Source organism: Anarhichas minor, unplaced genomic scaffold, assembly GCF_050575085.1.
Source record: "Anarhichas minor isolate MPS153535 unplaced genomic scaffold, ASM5057508v1 ptg000010l, whole genome shotgun sequence".
Classification (NCBI taxonomy): Eukaryota; Metazoa; Chordata; class Actinopteri; order Perciformes; family Anarhichadidae; genus Anarhichas; species Anarhichas minor.
Genome location: NW_027466456.1, coordinates 5,058,432 through 5,077,839, shown reverse-complemented (window position 1 = coordinate 5,077,839; position 19,408 = coordinate 5,058,432). Strand labels below are relative to the sequence as shown.

Sequence of the window (19,408 nt, the reverse complement as noted above, 5' to 3'; positions counted from 1 at the left end):
AAAAAGAAATGAGATTGTTATATGTTATGGCTTGAAATATAGCTGATTAACACTTAACTTGCCCCAGGGTATAAATAAGGAATTGGGCTCCTATATTAACCCACTTCCTCCCACTCTCTGTGCAGGGTGTAAAGTGTTCCTACACTGGAAAACTACCTTGCCAAGATTTGCTGTGTAGCTATTTGGTTAATGTCATGTATCAGGTATTTCAGAAAATGCAACTTATGAGAACAAACATCAAATAATGCACAGGCACTTGGTTGTGAATACATGCAATTATGTTACAGGGAATAAAAACTTACTCAAGCGTGTGGTTGTGTCTCTGAACAGCTGTTATCTACCACATAGTGGTAATAATGCACTGTATGTTTGCAATATAGGGTATCTTTCACTCTGCTTTTATGTATGTAGCCATCCAAATGACTTAGTTAGAAAAGTCAATTTTACATTTTACTTTTTTTTTTTCCAAACACATCTGTATGTATTATGACCAAAAGAAAAGGAATCTGTGTTTAATAAAACTGTGATAAATGTATTATTTCATGTGGTTATGGAGAATAAATTGGTTCATCTGTGCAGATCATTTTGGGTGCAATTAGTTTCATGAAGCAAAGTGAAGCAATACGTTTTTATTTTAATTGTAAAAAGACTTTTATTACATTCTTAAATCCACATATTGTATCACCGTTGTGCAATAACACTTAGTTGTGTTAAAACCTCTTAGGCTTTATATATCCATAACATGTCATAAATAATTTCTTATTAAAATCTATATTGATTTAATAATAGTAATCTTAAAATATCATGAACATATAAACAGAAGGATCATGACAAAAGAGAAACTTTTAGGGAGACATCTTTTAAAAACGCTCTTTAAAAAAATAGAATTACATCTCTCCAAGACATAAAGGACACTAAACTGATGAGAAAAAAAAAGTCCACATAGGGATAAAAATCAGGAAACAAAAGATCACAACAAAACCAACACAAGATTCAGAGATTATAATCCACCTTTTAAATTTATTTGACTATTTTTAATATCCTATTTCATCTATGACTCAAACTCAAAAAAAAAAAGATCTTGCAATAATGATATTAGACAGGGGTAAAGTCTTTGATACTTTGAAATAAAACATTCACAAGAACATGTACTGTACACAGTGATCAAGGTTTTAAGGTCTTCTATGTTGGTGCAAGGTGTCCTGCTAGACTAACTGCAGACACTGTAGGACAGAGAGCCCAGCTATCTCCCTGAGTAACTCAGGAAATGCAAGTGCAGATCTTCAGTGCTGCCCCCCCCTGGACAGTGTTTAGGCATGCAAAAACTACACTGAATCCTTTCAAAGCAGCATGTCTCACATTCTCCACAGACACAAAGTATTGCACTTTGTTACAATCTGTAAGCGTCACCTGACTGTCGTGTCAGCCGAGAGCTGACCCCGTGTTAGTGGTTGGCTGAGTATTTGGTACATTATATTCTAAATAACATTATTTGTCGTGCTGCGAGGTTAACAACGCTATTACAATGGGAAAGACTTTATTGCACAATCCCACCACGCCACTGTCGTACGTACCCAGATAAGGGTCACACCCTTACATTACCTCACACTATGTGAGATAATGTATGGCGAACAGCACTGTCCCAGCAGCACAAAGCAAACCAGGCTGACATTAAATAGAGCTAGACATCCAACATCTGTCGTGTGATTGTCGCAGAATGCTTAAGATTAAAAAAAAAAAAAAAAAAAGCATAAATTACAACTATTCTTTTCTAGTAGCTCCTCTGGGACAGAAATCCAATATGTCCCCCTACTTTGAAGAATAAAGGTTTCATCTGGACACACCCTAATGTCTCCAGAGACTTCAGACAGATCTCTACGTAAGTAGGGCTTCCTGGACCTAAAGGCATGCACTGCTCTCAAATGATAGAAAAGCAGTAAGAGAGGATGCCGTCAGTATACGTTTGTCTTCTGTCCAGTTTTAAGAGCACAACAACATTTTTAGGATAGTTTAGTCACTGGCCTTCGAATTTCACCACTAATTGTTATATTTGAGAAGAAGCTCAGGGGGGTAGCTGATGGCTCTGTCAACCCTTTGCTGCGCCACGTAGTGTTTGAAGAGGGTGAGGTAGTAGCCAAAGGGAGGGGGAGGGGACAGAGGATCAAATTGTCCAATCAGAACACCATGGCTTCCTGCGACAGCACGAGTCGGCCTCGACCCGAAGCAGTGAGAGTCGCCGCAGACAGTAAAGCCTCTCTGACTGGGCTTAAAGAACACCATCACCCACAAGTCCACTCTCCATTCTTTGCCCCTCGTCCAACCACGTAGGTGGAAAATGTGATTAACTGTCGCATTTCAACACCAAACTCTCAGATCATTTTCTTTCTTTGCTCCCAAAGTCTTTTGAATCTGCTGGTTGAGACGGTGCTGGAGGTTTTTGGGGCGATGGCACTCCTCTGCGGAGGAGGGGGGGGGGGGGACTAAGGCGGTACAGTTCCAGACGCTCGTCCATGAGAGCTCATAACCCCACAGTGGTCGGCTGCCCAGCACCTTGTTCATACAGCTTATCTACAGCGGGTGGGTGTATCTGGCATTTCCGACCGGTTTAACATGAGTTTCACAGATGGCAGTCTGAGAGCGAACCCGTAAAAACCAAAGAGTTCATTTTGGAATCGAACAAGGACTCATAAGTGCCATAATTATTCAGTCGATTTTCTTTGCAGCAACACCAATCTCTCCGCCCCAGATCCCCAAAGTTTGGCCAGGCAGTATCTGTATGAGAGACCCGAGCACAAGCACATCACCCTCCACCTAACTGGGGATGACATCATGACTGCTCTTATCTTACATGATTATAGAGGTGTTATTATTTATACTATATATAAAAGGAGCATCTGAAAATACTTTCAAAATACCTCTGATTCTCTCACTCTCCAGGTGGCAATTTCAAAGGGAAAAGGTATTTGGGCTGAGGTCACTGATTGCATAAAAAAAAAAAAAGAAAAAAAAAAGAAGAGCTCACTTACATCAGCGTCTGTGGATGTGCTAGTAAAGATACCTACAAAGACCAGTTGAAGTGCTATGTTTTGTGCTCTGTGTGCAAGAGTTTGTGGGTGCAAACACTCCGTTTGCCCTCGATTCACACAGTTTAAAAACCCTGTCTCTGTGTGAGTTTGATCATGGTCCCTTTAAAACAGCTTGTCCATACATTACAAAACTGCAAAATATGGGCGCTACCAAAAATATCGAATGAAATAATAAGCTGTTACTACACACCAGAACTGAAACAGGCATGATTACTGCAAACCTCTGAAAGTAGGTGAGGATTTTAAGTATGTACATTCTATTTCGAGCCTAGAGCTGCGCTGAAACGGTAAAGGGAACGAGGGGATACATTTAACAATAGCGTACAGGAACTTCGAGAGTAGCGAGAGTCAAATTCAGCTTTATGAGAGAAGATTAAGGTCATCTCATAGAAAAATATTTTTTTGAGAATACAAATGATTTAGGCTACTCTTCAATAAGTTCCTTAAAAAAAAGAGGTAACATGTACTGAGTAGCCAGCAGCAGTTGCTGTAGTGTTACGTTGAAGCTGAATGGACTGGCTGGCAGGGCAGAGTGAGCTCCTCCACAGGGTTGGGAGCTCATAGGTGAGAGGAGTGAGTCCTAAAGTGTAGCGTGCAGGATTGTCATTGAGCCGCTGGTTGGTTTTTGTCTCAGCTGGTTGCCACATTTTTTTTTTTATCTCCCCATCCCTACACTTCAATGTCTCCATTTAAATCCCTCTATTTAGCTAAGCGCTTCTAGCCCTCTGTGGAGTCTGGGAAGGTGATTTCACTGCCAAACACCTCCCTATACAGAGGAGGGAAGGTGTACGCGGTCTCAGGGTGGACCAGACGGAAAAATTCCAGTTTGTTGATGTGAAGGTTGCAAATGGACTTCATGATGGGAAGCTTAGACACCATCTAGAAAGGAAATACAGAAGAGCAGAATAAGTTAAAAGAAGAAATAAATACAACAGGTGAATTATCTTGTCACAGTAATGCAGCAGGGTTTGTACCTTAGCTAGCTTCTCTTCTGATGCTCCCTCTTTTTGTAGGCAGCGCTGCAGAGCCACGTAGACCTTCTCCTGCAACTTCTGTACCTTCTGAACATCTGTCAGCCAGGGTCGGTCTGAGGGAGATTGTGCAGATTATCTTTTCACTGCTTATACTTTACAGCTGTTGGCTTCACAACATATTGGACATTCTTACATGAAAGTCATCTATCGTAATGCCTTTTCTGTCATGCCAACGTTATATTAACATTGCACGGTAATGCCGTTGTCAGCAGGGACTCTCATGACTCTTAAACATCCAAGACTTAACAGCAGGCAGCGACGAGCTAATTGTTGAATGTAAAAAAAGTTGTGTTTTGGAAAATGACCATCAGTAAAGTCAATCACACAACCTTTGCAGCCTCTGCGTTCAAAAACATGGGTGTGATTAAATAAGGACTTTAAGTTAATATCCTGTTGGCGCCAGCACTAACGTGTCACCATGGGTGCAACATTGCTGATGTAAGTGTGTTATGAATTATAAAATGATCTGGGACAACAGTACATGGATAGAATGCACGGGCCGAGTTGGAGGAAAGTATATTAATGATGAGGAGACGCTTTATATAGATTCTTCTTTGCTTCTTGTTACACATATGCATGGATAATGCAATCTGAATAATGCTGTGTAGGCTACTCCGAAAATAGTTGTAAACACTACAATGAGCATAAATATATGTAGTTCAAGAAATATAATCTCACCTGGTGAGAGCAGCACGGCAGCACTGAAGAGAGCCATCTCTTCCTCGGACATCTGTATACGGCTCATGCTTTTAGCAAAGTCGAACACTGCACTCACCAGGTCGTCACAGCCTAGACGGAAGGAGAAGGATACATTCGTCATCAAAACAGAAACTACTGGCTGGGATGTGTATGTGTTTCCCATTAGAGGAAAAAAGAGAGAGCGACAGCGAGAGAGAGAGAATGTGTCCACTCACCAAGTGCTTTGAAAAGATGAGCAGCTGTGAACTTTCCGTCAAAGAGCATCGTATTGTTGATGGGGTTGTAGGCCCGACACATACGGATCAGAAGAACATCCAAGCAGCCTGTGAACACACAAGGAGAAGATTAGTGGCATGTACGTATTTAAGTATTTGAAATAGAGGAAAAGGAGCCTTAAAAATCCTTGTCAATTATCTACTTAAGCCATGTTCAGCAGCTATGCTGAGAAGAACTAAGCGGATGTAATATTTCATTTGAAATTCACAAATTTTCTGAGGATAAAATGAAAAGGAGCAGCGAAAATAAAACCATTATTTTGATCCCTATACGTTGTTTTGTCCTGCTTAATGCAGTCATCTAGAGAAAAATGTGCAAAAATCAATCAAGAAGAAAACCTTGCACAAAAAAAGGTAACTCCTCTGACAAGAACAGTGAGCGGTTCTTTTAAATAATCACCACTTGTAAAATACCTGACGTGTTGTAAGAGGAAGACTTCTTATTCAAACAAAGTGAGGCTAAATCTGCCCCGTCACGATTACATTAAGTCGAACATTCTTCACTGACAAGTTCATTTCATTTAATTTATTGAGAGAGCTATGAATGACGGGGTAATTGTCACCCGCACAACGAAGGATGTGATTAACATCATAAAAAGGTCATTAAGTCACTGGTTCATACTTGACACAGACAATGTTTGGTCAAGTGACTTATGATGATGTGGTGCTGTGGATCTGACACATTTGAAGTGACTGTCAGGCCAATCGTAATTTCTCACTGGCCGACATTTTTTTGTCAACCATGTAGCCTATTGGTGGAAATAACTAGTTGTTCAGGCTGTCACTGAAAAAAAAAACCCATCTATTTAAAATTTCCAATCACGTGACAGCCTCCATGAATTACGGGTAGAGGCGCTTCATGGCGTGACTGAGACAAGGCGGGCCATTCTTCAGAAGCCCCTTTTGCTTGCATGTCTTGTAAAAGAACAGCTCCTGACTGTTGCGTGGCTAAACACAAAGCATAGAACGGACTTGAACCTACAAGGCGAGCGTATGCTGGCGTCGTGCACTGACCTGCTTTGAGGAGGATGATCTGATCGTTCTGACAGAGGTCCATGAAGCCAGAGATGCGCTTGGCAAACTCTACCACGTACTGGATTGCATTGGTGATTTGAATGGCGCATTGTTGCCACATCGCCTCAGCCGACTGAAAAGAGAAAGCAAGAGACAGGGAGGCTTTTATGAGAATTTCAATACAAGTTGCATTCCATTGTTCTCTGCTGTGCTTATCTAGACTCTGGTCGAGTGATTTCCCCCTAAAGACGTCCTGACCTGCTGTGCGTTTGCTCCACCTCCCTTATAGCCCCTATGTACCTTATATGTCCTACAACCTTGACTAGTGAGAGAAAAAGCCCTCTGTGAGAATCAACTATGGTGATACGAAGGGAACACTTCTATTGTTTTAGTAAACTACCATGTGGAAGTTTTACAGTTGATTTTTGTGCAAGGTAAAGAAAACGGAAAACCTCCCTCCCTCCCTGACAATACAGTTCTTGTAATGTGGATGAATGTCACATGCATGCAATACAGTAATGTGTGATAAATACCTTGGTCTGGTATGAGCGTGTCTCTTCTGGGTTATACAAGGTCCACGCCATTCTCTTCAGCTCCTCTGTGCTGTACTGGCTCGTCTCAATATAGGACTTCAGCACACTCTGAGTTATACACTCTGAACAGAGAGAACGTTTTTCTCAATGAGATTTATTTAAATTTAAATGAGACACACAACAGCAGCAGCCTTTACACAGCAGATATGGCGTTCATACTGACCTATCTCAAGCAGGGAGCAGCCCTCGGGCAGCGGGTGGAGGATCGCATGTGAGAAGAGTCCAGAGTCGTGCAACAGCTGGTACTCGTGCTTGATGCTGTGGTTGGCGTCTACAAAGTCCAAGTTGGTCTGTTCTGGTGAACTCTGAGAGGATGAGGTGCTGCCTGCACTGCCGCTCAGCACGTCCAGGTTGCAGTAGTCTCCACCTGCGTCCTCGGGGGTCAGCGGCAGGTCGAAAATCAGGCCTTCCGGAATCATGCTAATGTCCTCCAGGTCGCTGAGCGCGGCGGTGGAGCTTCTCCTGTAGGTCACGTCGCTGTCCTCTCGCTCGCGGACACCGAGCGCCGCGCACTCCTGGGCCTGCTGGTGCTTCTGGACCTCTGCGTACAGGCTGTCACGCTGCTTTTTGGACATTCGACCAAACTTGACCGCTGCAACAGGGAGAATGTAAGGGCCAAAAAACAAAAGTTAACATTCAGGAAGGTACGGCCTACATCAGACACAGATTACATGACTCGTTAACAGTGACAAGCAAAAAGTGGGAGGTGGAAACTCGGAGTTAATTAAGTATAGATCTAGTGGCTGAACTCACCATCGCGGCTCATGCCCAGAGCGAGACACTTCTGCAGTCGGCAGTGCTGACAGCGGTTACGGTTGGTCCGGTCAATTAAACAGTTCCTCTGTCGTGAGCAGGAATACATAGCATTGTTCTGCTGGCTGCGTCGGAAGAAACCCTTCAGACAAAAAAAATAAAAGAACATACACACACACACACACAAAATGTGAGCATGTTAATGTTTGTTGGCTGGATCATAAACGAAATGCGTAGAACGGTGATAACAACACCGTTAAAGCTACTTTTACCACTGGAACCAACAGCTGATGGGGGAGATGGATGAATGCTCACCTTGCAGCCTTCACAGGTGATGACACCATAGTGGATCCCTGAGGATTTGTCCCCACAGATTTTACACGGAATCACCTCTATTTGAGCTGGAGAGAGAGAAGAATGAGAGAGAACAAAACAAAACAAAAATCAGTGGACATTTCACAGATACGGACCTCAAAACGTAGACGTAAGTTACTTGGTTCGATGTGCATCTACAAAAACCCATCACACAGTTAAATACATATCTTTTGGTCACCATTGCAATATAGATAAGTAGCCGGAACATTCAACATCTTCTTTTTAGGCGTATCATGCTGACTGCAGTTATTGTCAACATAACGCATCAAAAGAAGTGGGCAGCTTATGATAAATCAATATTTACTCTACACAATCCTGATTTTTATTATTTTTTTTAACTCAAACCAGACCACCACCACCTTGCATGTGACACTTGAATTTTCTCACGAGAAGTCCAGGTTATTTATTGACAGTCAAGTGTCGTCTGTGCATTACAAGGTTTGAAATGCGGCTAATAATGACGACATTCATTGCTTTGATTGTGAAGAAAGTGTCACGAACACGGTGGACGTTTACATTATACACCTTGAGTTGATTGTGGAGGCCTGAGCCTTCTTACTCAGGAACAGCCTGTTCTTTTCATTATGTTGTTTATCTAAGTAGCCGGGCCTCCTCAAGCCCAGAATAGCAGGTCAATTGCATTAGCTGAGGCCCGGGGTTATAAAGTTTCACGGCTCTCTCTCTCTCTGCGTCGCTCCTCCTCCAGGATGACAACATGTTAGCAGGTATGCTGTGAGAAAAAGGCATACTGCTGTGCTGGACCCTCCAAGGGCCTAAGATTGTAACCCACAAAACAACCGCAACCGACTGTTACTGTGTGCGCGCAAAATGTTGATTCGGCACCGGGCAGCAGGTTGAGCCAAACAATCCCTAAACCACTTTCATTGGGTCACAAGGGGTATTAGGCAACCTGTAAATCTCAGCGATGGCTTTAACCATCGCAGCTCTCCAGAAAATTGCTGTTTTCTAAAGGCTCTTTGATAAACCACATCACGGCCAACCAATCACATGAGTCACTCTGTGTGGGGAGAGCTATATGCATCACACAGACAGGCAACGCAAAGGAGTTTAGTGACCGACAGTACCATGAAAATCACAACTATAACCTCCCCCCCCCCCCCCCACAAAGACTTTCTGTGCAGTGCAGGAGACATATTTTGAGTGCTTCCTCCTGGCCAACGCAACTGAGGGGATATAAATAAATAAAAGGCAATGGAAAAAAAAAAAAATCCCTTTCTATTGCTCCCTTAAATCCCCCCCTCTTCGGCCTGTTATATAACTCCCGTCTGGCCGCATTCCACGAACACACTCATTCAAAAAGGTGGTTGCCTTGGCAACAGGGCGACGAGCCTCCCTCACTCCCCTGCGCTGCCATTGGCTGTCTAGTCAGCGGCTTTTGTCCGTGACTCGCCGGTCTCACCTGCCAGTCAGCCGAGCATCACCATCAGGCCCAGTGAGCAAGAGCTGCTCCACTGACACAGTTTCTCGTTCAGCATAAAGGGGGGGGGGGGGGGGGGGCTCTCTTGCAGGTTTTAAAAAGGTGGAAGAAGATCTGACTCAGGGCTTTTTATTCAAGGAAAGGGTGGAGTCGTCCTTTTCGGTTTGGAAGGAAAACAATGTTGAAACCCCGACCGGGCCAAACTGCCACTTGAGCAACATCTGGAAATATTTCCCGAAACATCTCGTACAGTAAGCTGCAGCAGGTGCAACTAACATGGCTAAGAGTAGCTCTTAACTTGTTGCAGCACGTCAAGTATTTGAGTGAAATTTCAGCCGTGTTTGAGCTCGACCACACATCTATTTTTACTCCGGTGCAGTTGGCTGCCCGGAGATTCCTTCTGCCGCTCTGGTCTATTGGCAAATAAACATTGCACAAATCACAGCTCAGCGCAGAAGTGGACACTGTTTAGAGTAAATAACAGTGTGCAGATTATTAGAGGGGTCTCTGACAACTAAAACAGTGTATTCTGCTGCCACCATACATTATTGGGTATGTTGAGATGCAGCATGGGCCTAAAAAAACGGTTTCTTTATTCTCATCGGAGTTTGTTTGGTGAACTTGGTTCTTATTCAGCAAGTGCTGACGCAAACAAGAAAAAACACCTATTCTGTGTGTTTAAATGCTATTAACATGTATTAAAGACGACTTGTTTAAACACAATGTCTATATTTGAGAAGGAATGTAATCATAGCTGAACTTCTTTGAATTTTTTAATTTAACTGAATAGCTTTGAAGTTTAAATAGAGCTTGAACAATATCCAGTATATATGCAAATGACGAGCCAGGAACTTAATACACCTCACAGGAGCTTTGATGTACAGTTCCTGCTACGCCAAGTTGGAAAATCCCTCCTATCAGAATTTGCATATAATTTCCTGGAACCTTATTGCAGAAAATCATATTTTAACACTTAGAGCTTTTAAACTATGTGGCGATTTAAAACTGCTTTTCTGTGTCTGTCGGTCAGAGCTTTTCTTCATCGCTGCAGTAAAACCTCTGCTAGGGAGACTTTGCTCGCTCATCCCAGCTAATAAAACACTGTCCAAGGTCCTATTTACCTTGAACTTAACATTTACATGACATGCTGTATACTCTACCTCCATTCTGAGGGGCTTCTGGGGCCTCTATGGGAAGAACAGCATATGTGGTGTATTGTGCAATCCCACTGACCTACCTAGAGAACGCAGGTATATGACCCGACACTAACCCCAAACTCGTTTCGGTAATTACTCAGCCGATGCAATAATAGTGGGACGAGAGTTATTAGTGTACACCGAGTCCACTGCACAGGCCTGCATCATGCATCGCTCTTAACTGTCGCCCTTGCTGATGTTTTTTGTATCGCTGTAGACTAGAGTATCACTGACACAGTGTGTTATAAGAGACTGCAATTATTTCCTTTCATCGTTCTGTGAGGCAGTCAGCAAAAACTAGTTTCCTGACAGTCTTGTTAATTGTATTTCTATCCGCCCACATCCTAAAAATTAGGTCAGCAGCACAGCTGTTGGCCCAATCAGGTGAGGATACTTTCACTTTTTAATCCTTCCCTCTCTTCTTCTGCTGCATGCCTTATCGTTGATGTAATGGATTCCCCGACTATAAACAATAAAAACAATGTTATGACACTCCTACGTACTCCAACCTTTTCCCAGGTTTCTCTCACATGCTGAACAACAATGCTAACAAACCAGTCAGGAAACCAGTCCTCACCACACACTGTGCCTCTGTAATCCCTCACCATTGATCAGAGAAGATAAAAGTGCATTCACTTGATGGTGCTGTTTGTGCAGCTCCGACCTCAAACCCAAGTGGGCCTCCTCCGCAACGCAAGCAAAACCAGACGGAGGAATTCAGGTCGCAGCGTGTCATTTTGCATGCGGCTCCAAACCCGCAGGAACAAATTTAGGACGACGCTGCCGCAATCACAGCGGCCTTGAACTAAAATCTCTTTAAATGTCACTTATCCGTATGCATACCTGGAACACAGATAGGATAGTACATAGGCCTATGAAAACGACCTAAGATACTGAACCGGAAAATATTATTTGTATGTAATCATTGTTTGCATTGCTGCGCTGCAAAACAAGTTGCAATGACTTTTTGCCTGCATGCAGGCTGGGTTGAGAGTTAAAGCTTTAGATAACAAGAAAGGAATCTCAGCGTGAAGTTGTCGTAGAGAAAGGGCACCTTGACACACACTGTATGCGCGCTGTGAACGACGTCAAGGCTGCAGCAGATAGTGGCTTTGAGAGCTTTCCTCTTTACGGCCACCTTTGATCCCGGGCTACATGGGCTCCAACTGTCTTATAAGGCTTAGTCCACTGGGGCGTAAAATCTTTAAGTGCTTTATTTACGTTTGCCTGTTTGATCATGTTGCATCATACCAACCTCGCGTGATTTTGCAACAGTTTACAACAACAACAACTCTGAGACAAACAGCAAAAAAAGTACAACAGCATTGTTTGCAATCTATCAGGGGAATCAGGAAAATGACGACTATACACCGCTTTTTCCTTGCAATGCTTGATCGGACTGACACACACTCTAGTTGATGTAAGGAACATTAGCCGGCAGAGGAACCCGAGCTTCACTGCATCCTGCTGTGCTTCACGGTTACATGTGGACTTGCTGTGCTCATATCCTGCTCGCCATCACAACTCCTCAAAACTGTAACCTGTTCAATCTTTGTACAAGTTAAAAAATACACAACAACAGACTTGTTGTTGACAAACGAATATGTTTTTCCTAATTTCACATATAAAATATGTATCAAAGAACGTCACATCCTCCAGTGCAGCTGAAATCTACAATATTCTAAAGAGGAACATTGTGTCCGATAACGAATTAAAAATATTATTGTCTCATTAGTAATGACGACAGACCGTGGCACTCCACCGCCAGGAGCGCGCGCGCACACACACACACAGTAATCCTCAATGACAGAACTAGGTCAATGGAGCACCTCTCTCTCTCTCTCTCTCTCTCTCTCTCTACTGCTGACGCTGAAAACAAAAACACGCTCGCTTATGAATTATAACTATTGCATTAAACCATAGTTCAACACACCATCAGTGATTTTGAGGGACATTAATTAAAACATCACACGCATTTAAAAAAAAGAAGAAAAAAAAGAAATGTCGACAGTACAATTTGTCAGACTAATGGTTGGGTCATAAAAAAGTCTGACTAAAGTGTAATAAAAGGGAGGAAGACCTAAGAAAAGGGGGACTATTCATTCACCGTAAACAAACCCTGCCAGCAGCTCTTCTCTCGGTTTGACAGCCTCTGAATCACTCCTCCCTCCCTCCCTCACTCCCTCACTCCTTCCTCTCGTTTACATAACTGGAGTCACCGCTGAAATTAAGTAATTCAAAGCTACAACGCATTCCTCTCATCAAAGGCAAATCTAAATAAATGCACATAATCTTTACAGTTTATACAAATAAACTCAACACACTTTGCGAATATTTAGTTTTGCTGTAGTTAAAAAAACACTTTTTTTTAAACACCCGAAAACGTGCCTATTAAGCTTTTAACAATTTTATTAACAATTGTCAAGGTCCTTAAGGTGACAGTTTGATGCATAACCTAATAAACTGTGTATTTTATGTGCCCCTGTGGTGTGAACGGTGTTTTCTACAAGTGCGAGCCTGCAGCCTACGCACTTTAAACCGTCGCACAGCCAGCAGCGCCTCCAACGCGCTCAATGCAGCTCAAAAGTTATTTACAAACACAAACAAAATACATTTTAACTAATTCCACAAGCTCACCTCTCATGTCGGCGGTGAAGTGTAGTCAACTCTTCAAGTCATGCAACTCCAGGTGGAAACGAAGCCGAGAAACACGGAGAGCGACGCGCACTTATTCGCTCCAAATCCGGAGCAGCTGAAAACTGTCACAACAGCAAAACCTCACATGGATTTTTCTACCCTTTTTTTTTTTTTCTTCGCACGCGCCGACCTTAAAATAAATGAAAGCACCAGTGTGTTGTAGTTATGTACTTCCTGTATGCGCAGTCTCAGAGGTACTGTTGCGATAAAAACACGTCTACGGCTGCTCGTCCTCTCTCTGTGCTGCTCTGCGGCTCGCTGCCTGTAACCTGGCTTCGGCGCGTGGACTACACATGATCCTCCTCACCCCGCGGTCCGCCCGCCTCGTGCCCCGTGATCTGACGCCGACGCGCGCGCGCGTCCGCTAACGCCGCCCTCCGCGCGCTTTCAGGAAGTTTTCGCTTGCGTGGGAAAGTGTGGCAGTGTGTCACTTCAGACCGACAGTCTACCAGCGTGGGAACTGTTTAATAACAAGCGCACCGTTTTATTTCTTCGCAAATGTTCCCCGATGAAAAGGAACTATGCAGCATTTTAAATTATAGATCAATAAAGAGCTCTCCATGGCCACTTTAATGTGGGCTATGCATTCTTAGATTGCAGATTTCATACACTATGAAAACATGCAAATTGCAATATCAAAACATATTAGAGGATATATATATATATATAAACAGATTGTTACATACAGAAAATAATGTCAACCAGTGGCCACATAGAAGAAGCAACACGAATTTGACAATCTAAAGAGCTTCATGGTAGCATATATTTCTTCTAAACGGGCAGGGCAATAGAAAGTATACGACTTTATTGTACAATTAAACTGTAAAATTTGTATTTCAACATCACTTTTTGTTGCATGGACACAATAAACAGAACTGTATATATTTCCTCAGGGAGCAAAGATGTGAATGTGCATTTATTGTCTTCCTAATTTCCCTCATGGTGGTGATAGAGTTTCCATAGCTTGTTCAAAAACACACATATTGCTTCCTCTTTCAACAGATTATATGAAGCATGACTGTGTTTGGTTGTTGGAGAAGACCTGCTGCAAACACAAAACAAGAAAGACATAGAAACCCCCAACACAGCAATGGACCAAAGCTATAGCCTATTTCTCTCTAAGACATAATGTAAGATATACTGGCTTACTTTCGTGAATTAATTAGCCATATCTATGATAAGAGAAGCTTTTGTGTCCTCAGTTTCCCTTTAGCTGGATGCAACACTGTAACTCTGCAGCATTATATCACCGGATTAATGAACACTAATCTTGGTGGATTTAAGTGTGATCACAGGTTGCTGTGCTGTGTGTTGTTTTGTTTTGTTTTCCATTTCCTGAAATCCTGCAATCCAGGGCATGTTTTTAAAGCAGCGAGGGTGAATGCTTTTTTAACCCAATGTGTATCAAGATGAATCAAATGTAATAATTAAACATAATATTATAATAGTATATTTAAAAACATTCTGTTCAGATGTTTTGTACACATCTCTTGATGCAAAATGCATAATGCAAAATGCATGAATGTATACAGTAAGGTATGCATGTATGCATGTATGCATGTATGTTTGTATGTATGCAGAGTTCACCTGGTACATTTTTCATTCCTCCGACACAAACAAAAGCCATTAATAACAATAATGCAGATGAAATTAATTGATTGGCAAGGTACGATGACGAATGTATCATGTAACTCGGGCGCACTTATGAAATGAGGAGAAGAGAGAGATTATGGTAAGTAGGTTAGTGGAGCAACACCGGGCTTTCACACCGCTCCCTTTCCCAACTCTCTGCTATGCATATATGCGTGGTGAGTCTCCGCCTTGTCTTTCTGTCTTTTTCCACTGTGAACGCTTCTGTCCTGAATCATGTCTAAATCAAAACTCATCATTTTAAATATAATCTCTCAGCACCACCTATGCAAGCTGTATGTTCCTACACCTTTCTACTGTTTGCTTGTCTATACTTTTCTACAGATCCTCTCTCACACACTTGTGCAATTGTAAAAACAACAACAGTAGAACACAAATGCAAAGCAGTACTGTGTTTGCTTCTTACTGAATGCACACTTTTAAAAACACAATGCTGGGAAAAAGGCCGAAAGTGATTATTATGTTCTCTGCTTGTAAACTTCCTCTTCCTCCCATTTCAACGTGGTTTTGTCAGTCTGATGGTTTCCTTCCTGATCCTCATCTGCCGTCTTTCTCGTGGTTATACTTTGTCCCTCTGTCGCCATGAAGCAGCCACACATCCATCCGGTGTTCGTCTGCAACGTCAGTGACCCCCTGACCCCTGAATCTAATGTAACCATGGCAATACCCAAATTAGAACAGGGAGCACGGAAAGAAGGCGGCGCTTAGAGCTTCGAATACAGGCATGTAGCTCCCGACCAGCTTTCCAGATTAAGCCAAATGGAATGAACGCGCCTGCCGCTGTGTGTGTGTGTGTGTGTGTGTGTGTGTGTGTGTGTGTGTGTGTGTGTGTGTGTGTGTGTGTGTGTGTGCGTGCGTGCACTCTGTGTGTGTGTGTGTTGGGTTTGAGAGACAGAAACTAAAGGGGAAATCAAACACCTCCTCAACAGAGGTGGTGATGGTGATGATCACACCTTTGGAAGTGCTTTCTGGACGTTCAAACTGTGGCGCACGAATGCAATGACAATTTTACAGCTCAAACTGGCCTCTGCCCCACGGCACATAAAGCCCAGTATACTGAGAGGATTATTTTAGGATTCAGGCTCTGGCTTCCATAATCCTCTCTCTCCTCTCCCTCATCCAGCTAAATCCTCTCCCTTCTCCCTTTTCAAATGCCCACTAATCTGTCTCCCTCCGACTCTCTGTGCGGCTGTAATCTGGTTTGTACCTACTGTATCTTTCACCTGAATCAACATCAATAGGTCAGTGTGCTAAACTACAGGGTGCTGCTTCCCTTTTCCTCCTGTGAGACTTTTTCACAAGTCATTACTTTCTCCTCCTCAACCTGAATGATGTCCTGACTGGTCTTTGACTGAAATGTGTGCTTGAAGTATCAATATCTTCAGGCTGAAGCCATCATTTTACACGTCATTAAGAATGAAAGTTCAGTCTTTAACTTTGGGAGCAGCAGTTGAGAATATAATCCACAGGCCCTATTTAATAGCTCTTCTGTGGCTTCTATTGTATCACATAATCTTAGCAGATGGATTTTCCCAGTTTTCATGTTGTCATCGTTTCTAATGGAGCCGTACTCTTCAATGGATAATTACATGTTTTTAAAAAGATGTGACGGTTAAAAATGCCACGATCAGTATACTTGCATATTTACATAATAACGGTAATATGCTGATATTCAGCAGGTATTATGACCCCCATACAAGTTTTTTGTGTTAGCATGTCAGGATTAGCTAAACATCACAAAGCAACAGACGTGACATAGTATGAGGGTGGAGTACAACCGATCGCTGAATAAGACATTTTTAGGCAATCAAAAAAGGTTACAATTAACTTACATAAACTGAAAACACCCAGACCGGACAAAGTTGTTATGTAGCGACCTGTCAATCACAAGGTTGCCCCGCCCTAAAGCATACCCTGCTTTATCGTCTATTTTACTCTAAATTGGATTATAATTTACTAAATGAACATCATGCTGTATTGAAGAAGACTTGAAACTATAGCGATTGAGACCATAAACTCATGTTCACAATGCTTACTGACGTAATAAATCAAGTGAGAAGTAGGTCCGTTTTCTCATAGACTTCTATACAAACAGACATAATTTTGCAACCAGAGTCGCCCCCTGCTGGTCATTAGAAATAATGCAACCTGGATGTTGCCTCCTGGTATTTAGTCATAAACCAAAGTATTGGACGAACACAAATTTTGACGTGGTGTTCGATGAAAAGTCAGAGGATTACAAAAATAATTTCTACTTATCGTGAGAGGGACATTAATGTCTGTAACAAATGTCATTGGAACAAACTAAAATATCTAAAATCAGGAGATCCTCAAAATCAGTAGAAGTCATCCTCCGGGGAATCTCAGTGTTTGTACAAAATTCAATGGCAATGAGATATTTCAGTCTGGAACAAAGTGGTGGGCCCACTGACAAAATTTAATTGTTATCCATGGAGCCATGCCGCTAGAAACTGCAGAGGTAGAAAAGCTCTGTTGCTCGTCTTTAAGTGGTTTTGTAGACAAATGATCTAATTGAAAATAACCTTTAAACTGAAACTGCACTAATGCTGCTGCTTCAGTATTCTTCAGCTCACCTAAAGCCTCATCAACTACGGTTTTATGCTTGTTGCAAGGTGAACTGGGTGTGACATGGTTAGCATGAGCTAATGAGCTAAACAAACAGACAAGGAGCAAGCCGGAGTGCCCTTCAGTTCACTTTTGACTTGGTATTTGTCCTCCGTCAGCAGCTGCTGATACGAGAGATGGCTGAATTTAATACCCTCAGGTACACGTCAGCTTCACCTTCTGTCATCGGGAGTCACGCTGTTTATTTGGTCTTTTGACGGGCAATATCTGAACGATAGGCATCCAATTAAAGTTGACATTTACCATGGTGTGTCTGTCTGTGCTGCTTCCGCACACAGTGTTTGTCCCGTTGTCTGCCGATAGTGCTCTGCCTCCATCTAGAAAATATCGCATCTGACATTCATGACAGGAAGAAGCGACCACAGGCATTTGCAGAGTTGTGACAGGGGTTTGATAAAAGAATAGAGGAATAGACATAAATTTAGACAGCCGAATAGATAGTACAAGGACCCAGAAGAGATTATTGCAGAGATTGTGTCTGTGATAAAAAAAAAATGGAATTTTAGAGATCTGGACTAGGGATACCAGCGTACTGGGACTGCATATTCATCTTCTCAGGATGATATTACTGATCCAGGCTCAGATGAGATCATGCATTCACTGCAATACACAGGTACACACCTTTAAACACAAGTCCCGTCATTTCCATAGTTATCTTTGGATAACCAGTCAGCTGTGAAGAGCCAAAGGCATTTGTGTGGCTTCTGTCTGTTAGGCCTGAAAGTCCATTACCTCATATCTCATTCCTACCATCTGCTGTTATTTCCCCCACCCTTCCTCTCATTGCTAATTAAGTGCAAATCCTGTCCTCATTTCTATGGTTACAAGTTACAACACATGTCGTTGGAGCGATGTCATCATTCATTCTTGCATTCATGTGAATGAGCCCTGAAATGTTAACTAAAGAGAAAAACTAATGTCTGGACATGTCTCCACAAGTCGTAATGTATGTCCAGTGAGGCCTCCACATACAGAGGCAAGACCAGAGGGGCGTCTCCCCCGACCAGAGTCAGAGGCTTTGAAGTTGGTTTACCAGCATGAGTTGAATGTTTGTTGAGTTGACATTTTTTGTTGGAAAGTCAGTAACAAAAAGATGCAAAGTAACCACAGAGAGGTACAAAATATCTGCAAAGAGATGCAAAATTACTACAAAGTGACACAAAACAAATATCTTGAGACACAAAAGAACCACAAAGAGATGCAAAGCGACCACAAAAAGACGCAAAACAACTACAGAGATGCAAAATTAGCAAAAAGTGATGCGAAACAACAACAAAGAGACGAAAAATGACTATAAAGTGACGCAAAACAGCTACAAAGGGACGTTTTTAAACCTGCCCCTGGTCACAGAACAATTATTTGTCAAATAGGCAAATACAATCCGTCTCACAGATGTCTCCTCTGAATTTCCTCTCCAACCAGTTTACCGAGGCAGGCCTCGGTTTCAACATAAATAAGAGAAGAGAGACCGATAGATAATGTATGTATGGCCGCCACACATACAGCTGAGTCACAGGGTGTCAGTATAGTGGGTTTGTGTGCGTGCTTGTGTGCTACAGTGAGGAAATTACTGTGATTGCAGATTCTGTGAGAAAAGGAAGACAGGAGCCTGACCTGGTGTGTGTCCACCAGGGAGCCATTTTAACAGTCTTGCTGCTTCTTGCGCTGGAAAATAGAAAAATGCTACATTGCACAGATCCAGCACTTATTTTAGCATAGCAGAGGTAGTAGTCTGAACATAGATTAAAGATACAAAATATGATATATATCCACATAGAATGAAAACGAACAAAAACAACAAATCGTCTCAGAGAAGCAAAAAGCGTGAGCAGGAGAGACACGACGGTAGAGAGAAACAGAGAGAAAAAGCCAGGTCGATGTCCCAACAATCTGAAGATGATACTGAAAGGAGATCTGCCGCTTCCAACCCTCGCTTCCATGACAACAGTCGC

The 19,408-nt window shown here is 42.5% G+C and overlaps 1 protein-coding gene across 2 annotated transcripts; it reads right to left on the bottom strand.

The window, feature by feature from the left end:
- Positions 1–614: 614 nt before the first annotated feature.
- rorca (RAR-related orphan receptor C a) lies at positions 615–13,470 on the bottom strand. 2 transcript variants are annotated; one of them, XM_076087732.1, is made up of 10 exons: positions 13,101–13,470; positions 7,770–7,855; positions 7,455–7,596; positions 6,865–7,293; positions 6,642–6,763; positions 6,109–6,241; positions 5,035–5,142; positions 4,799–4,909; positions 4,061–4,173; positions 615–3,965 (listed from the first exon to the last, which is right to left on the bottom strand). In XM_076087732.1, the coding sequence occupies exons 1-10, from the start codon at positions 13,105–13,107 to the stop codon at positions 3,804–3,806; spliced, it is 1,413 nt and encodes a 470-aa protein (XP_075943847.1). In that variant the 5' UTR covers positions 13,108–13,470; the 3' UTR covers positions 615–3,803. The 2 variants fall into 2 exon arrangements, with proteins under 2 accessions (XP_075943847.1, XP_075943848.1); XM_076087733.1 differs by lacking the exon at positions 13,101–13,470 and adding an exon at positions 7,963–8,052 and having other exon boundaries at positions 7,770–7,871.
- Positions 13,471–19,408: the final 5,938 nt, after the last annotated feature.

What these genes read in the sequence shown, in the direction of transcription:
- rorca (XM_076087733.1), bottom strand. Translation starts at nt 8,037, where the DNA reads ATGTTCCGGCTACTTATCTATATTGCAATGGTGACCAAAAGATATGTA. An exon ending in TCATCTTTTCAAAGCACTTG is followed by an intron (nt 4,910 to 5,034) that starts GTGAGTGGACAC and finishes CCTTCCGTCTAG; the next exon opens with GCTGTGACGACCTGGTGAGT. An exon ending in TGCCGTGCTGCTCTCACCAG is followed by an intron (nt 4,174 to 4,798) that starts GTGAGATTATAT and finishes AATCTCCCTCAG; the next exon opens with ACCGACCCTGGCTGACAGAT.